This window comes from Coenobita brevimanus, chromosome 92 (genome assembly GCF_032717465.1).
Source record: "Coenobita brevimanus isolate Jiangsu-jjx chromosome 92, ASM3271746v2, whole genome shotgun sequence".
Lineage (NCBI taxonomy): Eukaryota > Metazoa > Arthropoda > Malacostraca > Decapoda > Coenobitidae > Coenobita > Coenobita brevimanus.
Window position 1 is genome coordinate 16,864,744 of NC_137045.1, and position 10,336 is coordinate 16,875,079.

Here is a 10,336-nt window from a genome sequence, read left to right on the forward strand (position 1 = left end):
TCCCATAGTATTATTGCTTCATATAATAATGTCTTCTTTAAATACGATGAACACTTGAAACGTTCATCCTTTGCAGATTTAATGGGATAATATGGCACGCTGCAGTAACTATGAATATATATAATTAATTAATGTATACCACCCAAATGAAGCTTTCGAAACCAAATTATTTAACTCGCTCCGTACCGTAGTATTATAGCTTCAACACATTACATTTTTTCCTTATATATGACGAATATCTGATACTTTCTTGTGCAGATTTAGTAGGCTATTATGCCATGCGGTAGGATATACGAATATAGCCGTAGAACTGTATGCAGAATGCGACTCATTTGAACAGCTCCGAATCGAGACTTACTTCTTCTCTCAGATCTGTTGTTGCTGGAAGAACAGGGAGAGGAAATTTTTCTCTTCTTTTATTATATTTTCTAATCGTTTCCTCTCGAGTTGCGAGAGGAGGTTAGTCATATTACTGAATTCGGTTCCAAACCATTTCCGCGTGGTTCTGTGTTACGTCTATTGTATTCTTTTGTGAGTCGCCTTAATATGCAGTGGGTCGGATAAATTATGGATACTCAGTAATACGACCAGTTTCCCTCGCAAGGCCCCTCCAGCAAGCGCGGGATTATGTGTTTTATGAAAATGAAATAACCCGCGGCTGGCTGTTTTAAAGGCGAAGGGTTCAGGATTTGCCTCCATTTCGTGACCTCTGCTGCAGAAATGTCCGACAAGGGGATTAACCTGGAGGAATCAAACCATCTGACTGTAAGAGGAACAAAAACAAAATACGTCATCGCCGTGAAGTTTAAGATTGCAACTCAATTACGAGACATCTCTTAAGCTGAAAATACTCCTAGCGGTAACAGGAATATCATGAAATAATATAGTCTAGCGGTAACGAGAATAAATTCAAATAAAATCGTCTGGCGTTAACCGGAATATAATTAACTAAACCCCATCAAACTAAAACTATTAATGAAGATTATTTTCCAACCCTTTCAGTACGATAAGACTCCATTAAGATAAATAAAACCGCCCTTTTTTCCTTCCTTCTCCTCCTATTCCTCCTCCTCCTCCTTCTTCCTCCTCCAGTTCTTCCTCCTCCTCCCCTACTTCTTCCTCTTCATTTTTCTCTACCTCTTTTTTCTCTCTCATCCTTTTCTTCCTCCATCTTCTCCTCATCCTCCTTCAACCTACAACTGCCCACACCCTTATCAAGCCAGTGCTTTCATCCTTTCTCTCTCTCTCTCTCTCTCTCTCTCTCTCTCTCTCTCTCTCTCTCTCTCTCTCCACTTCCGCCTCTACCCGCATGAAAGCATTAAACTTAATTTATATATGAATTTGAAATCCAGTATATTTACGTGCTTCGCAAACAGCCGGGTATATGAGAGCGTCGAGTGCTTACTTTCTTGTTGATATTATTATTGTTGTTGTTTTCCTCTACCTGTACCTAGATTTCTGTCATCATCATCATCATCATCATCATCATCATATTTAATATTATAATAATAATAATAATTATTATTATTATTATTATTATTTTTATTATTATTATTATTATCTTCATTATCATCACCATCATCATAATTTACCATATTCTTCTCCTCCTCCTCCTCCTCCTCCTTCTCCTTCTTCTCTTCCTCCTTCTCCTTCTCCTTCTTCTTCTTTTCCTCCTCTTCCTCCTCCTCATTCTTCTTCTTGTTGAAAACTAAAACAAATCAGCACAGACCGACACAGCCACTACACCACAGTTTTCCACAAACACTTCTCACCCTACATTCCCGAGGTCTTCCTTACCTATGCCCGTGCGTGAAGAATTGGGTGGGGGAGGCTTCCTTCTCCAGGCACAGAAAGTAGTGTTCCTCGGCCCTACGGATCAGCTGCCCTTCAGAACCCGTAAAATATTATCTGAAAAAGTACCGGTATATTAATCTGCTCGCCCATGTAAAGCATACGCAAGCCGACCGCTAAAATACTGCCCATATCCCCCTGATGTTATATATTATTTTCACTTTAACTTGGCCTAAAATTACACTCTCTGCATCTTGAATGTTGAGCTGTAAGTATACATTAACATTACAATATGAAGCAAGTCACGAAGAAGTAATATGGAAGCGCTGTAGAGCTATAGTATTCATTTTCTACCACTTAGCTTCGTGAAAGTTATTTATTAACGCTAGAATATGATGCTATTCACGAAAAAGTGCTATGGAAGTGTTGCAGAATCAATGTTGATTGTATCTATAAGTTACGATAGCACTAAAATATGAGGCTAGTCACGAAGAAGTCCCAAGAAATGTACGTAGAGCCATGACATTGTCTTTTTCCGCCACTGAGCTAACTTCAGAAGGACAAATATCAAAGTCAAGTTACGGTAAAATGAGTGTACAAGACCTACCAAGCCCATCTTAACAGAGTGTACTCTCCCCCCCCCCCCCGACTCACCACCCACCATCATCCCAGCCCGTCTTGCCCGCTCGTTTCCACCCACTCTACACATTTTTCTCATCCCTGTTTCAAAAATATGACAAGAAAAAAAAACACACACACACTCTTAAGGCAACGGATCAGCTAGTGTTGAAGGTACTGTACAGCGACAGTACTATTTCTACTCTCTCTCTCTCTCTCTCTCTCTCTCCCTTACTTATCACAAAAAAAAAAAAAAAATCAAGCACAAAAAATAGATAGGTGCACAAGAGACAGAGAAAGCCATGCAAAAAGAGATATAGTAGGTATGTCAAGCAAAAATCCAAACAGATAAAATCGTGCTAAAAGATAAGTGAAAGAGACAGGAAATCATGCAAAAGAGATAAGTAAGTAAAGCCATGCATAAAGATAAGATGGGAAAATCATGCAAAGAAGATGCCACGCACAACAGAAGACAGGCATAGCTGAGAAAAATAAAATAAAAGAAAGTCAAGCACAAAAATAAGGAAAGAGGAATGAGTCCAGATAAAAGAGAGATCAATTTTTTCCGTAAGGTAAGTAGGTAAAGTCTCAGCAAACTTAAATAAGTGAAGTGAAGTTATTGCCATGCCGATCAGCTATATGAAATGCACTATATCACATCTTTGATGTCTCCCTCCCTTCCCCTCCCCCTCACCCCTCCCCTTTTCCCTCCTCTCCCTTCCGCTTCCTCTCTCCTCCCCTTACCTGATTCTCCTCCCTTCCTCTCACTAGCCTCCTTCCCCCTCTCCTTTCTTTACCTCTTCTCCTCCCCATCCCTTTCTTTTTCTGTCTCCTCTGCCACCCTCCTCCCTCACCCCTCTCTCTCCCTTCCTCTCTCTTACCCATCCCTTTCCTTTCCTTTCGTCTTCTTTCTTCCGCCTCCCCTCCCCTTCGTCTCACCTCCCTCACCATCCCTCCCCTCTCATTCCCTCCTCTCCCCGCGGTTCTCAGTCTTTAAAGTTAACACCACCTGGGGTCTGTTGGAGGACAGTTCAGGAAGGTTTCCTCTCTTGCCCATTGTTGTTTAGGTTAGGTTAGGCTAGGTTAGGATGAGCTGGGTTGGGTTGGGTTAAATTAGGTTAGTTTAGGATAGGTTAGGCTGCGTTGGGTTGGGTTAGGTTGAGGTGAACTGTGTTGCGATAGGTTAGGTGAAACTGGTTTGGTTACTATAAGGTTTGTTACTCCTACGATTGATTAGATTAAGTAAGGTATGGTTAGGTTTGGGAGGCTACTTTAGGAAGCATAAGTTTAATTACAAATTTTGGTTAGGTTAGATTATAAACGATTTTATTACATTTCATTGAATGCAGCCTAATTAACCCTAATACCAGCAGAAGGATGTAAGATGAATGGAACAAGAAAAAACAGATGAAAGGACGACAACTGTAAATAAACAAGGTTGGAAAAAACATGTAAGCAATCAATAGGCCTATGCAGAAGAGTAAATTAAGGCCTTTGTACTACAGTACATTACCCTAGGCTGATGATTATGATGATGATAATGACAGTAATGATGATGCTGGGTAGCTATAATAAGAAAATAATTGCCATAATGGTACTGGTAGCAATAATGACACTGATGATAATACAATTAATACTAAAAATGACTGATGATGACGATGATAATAACGATGGTGGCAATACTGCGATAATGATCCTGATGCTGACGATGATGATGATGATGATGATGATGATATGAAGATGATGATTAAGCAAACGAACTCAATTTAACGGGACGCTTTATAGCCAAACCTAAATTAACCTTACCTAACGTAACCTAACTAAATCAAACCGTTCTCAACCCAATCAAAACAAAGTCAAGTAACTCCCATCCACCCTACTCTGACCTCCCTACCGCCACGCCGAATACAACAAGAATGATGAAGTCTGCCGGGATCTGAACAATCAGCCTTTACCGCCACTTCCATGCTCTAAAACTCCCTCGGTAAACTATCTCAAAAGTGCCAATAGTCAGTAAACTACCTCAAAGTGCCAATAGCCCTGCAGTCCAGCCGGTTCCTGGAAAGTAGATGTTGATTGGGTTTGGCGGGCTTTTTACGGGAGATGGCGCCATGCTTGCCAAAATTCGGGGTCGGCGTTTTCGGTTGTTTTCCGCTTCTCTTTTATTTCAAAAGATGTTTTAACCTTGTCAGTACGACGATGTATTATCTGTTCCGTTCTTTCTGCTCCCAGACGATTTTATTTAGTTTACAGGTGTCTTGGAATGACGGGGTTAATAGAAACTAGCCTATACCTAACCCCTCCAATTCATCATTATGATTATCATCATCAACCAGATCTCCTTTCCAACCTAGGGACTGGGTGAACTAGGGTCCACAGAGCAAGAAAAAAATAACAAAATAATGACTAAGGGCGAACTAGCAAAAGTCTGTAGCCCTAACTCTCTTTTTACTTCCCCAGGGGTGGAGTGAGTCTACACGTTGCCCAGGAGGGAGCCAAGGCCAGTGCACGGCTGTCTCTGGCCAGCGTTACACCGCAAGACGCAGGCAACTACACATGTCACCCAGAGAGCCTCGACCCGGCTTCTGTCACCGTGTTTGTACTCAGAGGTTAGTTATCATGTGATCCAGCTATCCTCAGCTCTTTATTTTTTCATGTCGATTCCTGAGGCCTAGCATTCCTCGTGCATTCAAAATGCAGCATCACACACACCTTCACATCTCATCACTTCAGTATTACAGTATACCCACCTTCCATACTGAATACATGCTAGGGATAGTCACCCTGGATTAGGGGAAGGTATAAGCGGGGGTGCTTTCATGACAAGGCAGTGGGTCTTGTTCAGTGTCAGTTAAGACTTTTAACGAATATTAAATCCCTATTTGCTCCCTACTCCAACCTGGGTCTTTTCGAACAGCAGGCCAGCACCCGACCATTTAACCACCACCTTTTGAGTTGATCTGCGCGATGCACTTGGTCGACTAAACGCAGGTGCCGAAGCATGTGGCACCCTAAAGAAAAGCAAACAACCCGAGATTCAAAACAAAAACAATTCCAAAAACGATACTGAAATTAATTAAGGAAAAGTATATGCTGGGTAGCCGAAACAAAGACAAGATCAAATGCTCCCTTGCATTAAAAGAAAAAAGTAAATAAAACAAGGAACCCAAAGTAACAAGGCCGAAAATGATGCCGAATCGAAGCGAACCTGCTCATCTCTCCCCCGAGTCCTCCAAATGCTGCCGTGTGAAGACAAACGACATGGAGGAGGAAAATATTGCTTCACGCTGCTTTAGATGAAATTTATGCTAATCTTTATTTCTCTTCCATTGACGTTCATCCTTCCCTGCACTTACCTTTTGCGAAGTTCTTTATTATCTTATGATCTGGTGTATGCATTTATGTGCCATTCAGTAGCGCGCGCGCGCACACACACACACACACACACACACACACACACACACACACACACACACACACACACACACACACAACACTCAACTGCGGCCACTTTCTCATCATGACCAAGACGGCCCAATTAGCCCCGTCAGGAGAGCAATTATCATGGGAGGGATTGTCATTAGGTCCTTGTGTTAGGTGCCCACTCTCACTCACAACACAAGGCTGAGTGGTGGGGATGTGTGTGTGTGTGTGTGTGTGTGTGTGTGTGTGTGTGTGTGTGTGTGTGTGTGTGTGTGTGTGTGTGTGTGTGTGTGTGTGTGTGTGTGTGTGTGTGTGTGTGTGTGTGTGTGTGTGTGTGTGTGTGTGTGTGTGTGTGTGTGTGTGTGGTTATTAGTTAAGTGGTGGAGATGGCAAGATTGAGAGAGAGAGAGAGAGAGAGAGAGAGAGAGAGAGAGAGAGAGAGAGAAACAGACAGACAGACAGACAGGCACAGAGACAGACAGACACAGAGAGATACAGAAAGACAGAGAGACAGAGACAAAGACAGACACAGAGACAGACAGAGACAAATACATAGTGTCCCAGGAGGAAAGAACTTATGCGGGCGCTAATGGCCTCCCACATAAATCCCCAGTAAGGCCATCATTAACTGTAGCTCCATAACTGTTGAGATTCGGACCCATACTGATATAGCATATTTTACTGAGAATTCCCTCGTCTATCATTTACCTAAGTTACGCTTTTTCCTCCCGGGACACCTGTGATAGACAAACAGATAGATAAATAGGCAGATTCTAGCTAGATAGATAGACTGAGATATAGGTAAAGTTACCTTATCGACCTAAATCGTTCCAGTTTAACCTGCCATGCTTGCTTTTGATCAGTGAACCCCAGTAAGACCCAAACACGCGTCACTAAAGCACGTTTTTTTTTCTTTTCTGCCCTTTCAGATGAGGAGCCACGCGCCATGCATCACGACGCAGCCAGCAGGAGTTTATGTGTCACCCTGCCTTTCACTCTCATCACCCTCACCCTCGCCCTAGCCCTCACCTGACCTCCCCCCTCGCCCTTACACTCTGTCCTACTCTCACTTTCATTTACACTTTTTCACTCTCACACTTTTTACGTCTCTCTTTCATAGCTTCACTCTTTCACATCCTCATACCCTGGCTCTTTCTCACTCTCTCATCACCCTCACCCTCGCCCTCACCTGACCTCCCCCCTCACCCTCACACCGTAGCTTACTCGCACTTTCATTCAGTTTTTATCACTCACGTACCTTCAATCTAATCCTTACTCTTTTCTTTTTCTAACCTTGTTTTTGTTCCCTCACCTCCCTCCTTTTTTGTCTCATCCGTTTTCACTATCTTTCACTCTTCCTATCTCTTAAATCCTTATTCTCTCTCATTCTCACATCTTCAGCCTAACCTTCACTCTTCCCTGATGCCCCAGTCACACTGCAGGTACGACTTGCAAACCTGAAAATCGCGAAACCAGTCCCCGACCACGGAGGTCTCCGAGCAGTCGTGCCACAGATCGGCTTCCGGTGGTCGTCCAGTGTCCGTCCAGCGTCCGTCCAGTGGGCGGCCGAACGGCGACCATGGCCAGGTACACACAGGTCAAGACACCGACGGGTGGCCGGCCGGTCCGCGTCCTGTCGCAGTTTAGACCGCGACCTCATGTAGCGGCCGGCCGCAGATTGGCCGGCGGCTGGTCTCGGTCCAGCCCACCACCTGTCGCTCGACCAATCGCCGGCTGGACGGCAGCCGGACTTCAACCACCACCCCGGACAGGAGGCTTGTGGAAGTTGTGGACGGCCAGTCGTCACCTTGACGGAGTGTGGACGGCCACCGCACAGAGCGGGCGGCAACCGGCCTCCGTCCGGATGGCAACCACTGCTTAAAAATCAAGCGTCGCCGACCAGTCGCAGTCCAGCCGCCCACCAGGCGGCTTCCGTGCCACGACGTGGGTGGTCACAGGGAGGTTTTTCGTGCAGCACGAAAAACCTCGCGACGATTTTTTGGTCGCCATGGTGGCCTGCGGCTAGACTGAGACATATGAAGACCGGTCGTAAACCTCACCAAAGCCACCCACGACTTGCAGGTCGCGGGTGGTTTGCGATAAGTCGTACCTGCAGTGTGACTGGGGGCCTTAGTCCGGCCTGCCCATTTAATTTCGCCCTCTCTCTCATTCTCACCTACTTTCAACTTCTTATTCTATCTTTCTCACTCTCATCCTCTCTCTACTCCTCGCCCCCAACTCCCTTTCTCTCCCCTCTCACATCCTCGCTCATGTCCTCTCACTACCCCTCTCATGCTCTCCTTCTCACTCCCTTTCTCATATCCTCACGTTACTAATTCTCATTTTCACTTTTTCATAATCCCGCTTTTCTCCTCAGGCATCCCTTTTGCCCCCTCACCCTCTCCCTTACTCATTTTTTCTTGCTCTTACACCCTCACGTCTTTCCTGATCCTTACTTTCACTCCTGTTCTCAGTTCATCTTTCCTCTTACACACTTATCTTTCCTTCAGTAAGTTACCCTTTTTCATACACTCTTCCTCACTCACCCTCTCCCTGATTGCTCTCCCTCATTCAGTTCTCTCTCTCCCCCCCCCCTCTCTCTCTCTCTCTCCATCACCTACAGCCAAAAGGGTTACACCCTCACCTTACCCACGATTCGCCATCACCGTCTTACCCAGCGAAGGAGATACAGTACGTAGAGACGAGATTAACATGGTTTCCTGTCTAGTAAACAGAATGGCCAAACTTTTGCTATTGTGGAACTTCTGTCACCTCTCTTGCTATTGTAGATAATGTAGATTGTGCAGATTTAAGTGACCTGATCGCCAGCATCACTATACTTGTACTCTTCGATCAAAACTGAAATTGATTGAAGTGAAAAAATACAATATTAAATATTTACCGACATATACTTCGTTGAATCTGCCTTCTTACTGTGTATCTCAGAGTGATCCGAAAAGTCCAGGGCTGGGTTTCATTTTTTTTTTTTTTTTACAGCCAAGAACGCGAGTCATCTCCACTGAAACACGAGTCTTCATCAACCGCACCCTCCTATCGCAGTCGCTGCCATTAACTTCAATTTCCACCACCTAACGCGACGAGAAAGTCTTAGTCAATCACCCAATGCCAGTAACGACAGAAAATGTATAACTAAGGGTTATAACTCTGGAGACTGCACCTTGAATACGGCTGAAGGCGGGATGACAGCCTCCCCAAAAAATTGATGTCAGTAATGAAACATAGGAACAAAAGGAGGCGTTTGACCACTCTGCTTCGTTAATCGTTTCATTTTACACCAAGGAACACAGCTACATATTATCCCCGCAGGTGTTCTAAAAATGAGTACCGGTATTCAAATTTGGGGGTTTGTCGTTCGCTCCTTGGTCAGTGTTTTGCGCCCATCAGCCATTTTTTTTCCCCCGTAGTTACAGACGATTTCATTCATCTTGGCAGACTTTTCAAACTGATGGGAGTTGACCTGAATAAACACCTTTAACTCCTTCATTTCGATGACAATTTTTTTTTTTTCCATTTATTTTCGATGCTGTTTAACGATTTTGTTCAGCTTAGGAGAGGCTTTTCAGACTGGAAGGGTTAAGATGCAGGATTCGTTAACCGCTTCACTACAAGAGATCTCCTCGGAACTGAAGAAAATCGTCTGTTGGTGGCCTAATTAAGATGCAAAACACATCACCGTACTAAAAGGATTAATATGACAGGTTTTCCCTAACCTGAAAATATAAACTCAAAAATATTGTCATGAATTAAAGAGGTGAAGAATATTGCTGCATGGTAGTAGCTGCAACCCCAGGCTCAGTGAACTACAAACTTCTGTCGCCCTCCTCCTACAGGCCATCATTCTCCTTTCGGGGGATGTGGTAGTCAGTAAGCAATGTTTGCACAACCAGGTAGTTGACCCGCTCGGTTATATCGGTGGTATCACATGAAGGCGTCCCTCTCCACTACCATGTCTGTATAAATTTTCCCATATGGTTCTCCAGCCTGTTGGATCTTGTATCGAACTGTAAATAATGTAAACACAATGAATAGCCTACAATCAATTGTAGCTCACCATCAAAACACTGGCTCTCTCCGTCTTCGTTAGCTTAAATCAGTTCCGAAAAAATATGCAGTATACGCATTAAAAAAAAAAAAAATACAATTTGTTCGGCTAAATAAATTTTGGGAGATGGACGCATCAGAATACAAAATAAATAACTTTAAAATGACTCGTGCATTCGACTTCTTACTGAAATTCGATACCTTTTTATTTAATCGTTCCATGATATGCTAAAAAAAAAAAAATGAATTCAGTGCTATATTCCGAGGTCCTCGAACCCTCCTAAAAAAAATAAAATAAAAAAATAAGCAAGTGTCAAAATCACACATAGCATACTAAAGAATACAACAAAGACCAACAAATGTCAAAATTATACACATTCTGCTAAAGAATACACGAACTGTACAACGTAAACATTTACTTACCTTCGTCATCTCTCGGTAA

At 43.6% G+C, this 10,336-nt stretch overlaps 1 protein-coding gene across 1 annotated transcript in view; it reads left to right on the top strand.

Moving 5' to 3' along the window:
- Positions 1-6,865, top strand: part of LOC145412105 (uncharacterized) — a 121,263-nt gene extending 114,398 nt beyond the window's left edge. Inside the window, exons 9-10 of the mRNA XM_080282022.1 lie at positions 4,870-5,018; positions 6,762-6,865. Coding sequence (XP_080138148.1) covers positions 4,870-5,018; positions 6,762-6,865 — 253 coding nt within the window. The remainder of the gene's footprint in view (positions 1-4,869; positions 5,019-6,761) is intronic.
- The last annotated feature ends 3,471 nt before the right edge of the window (positions 6,866-10,336 follow it).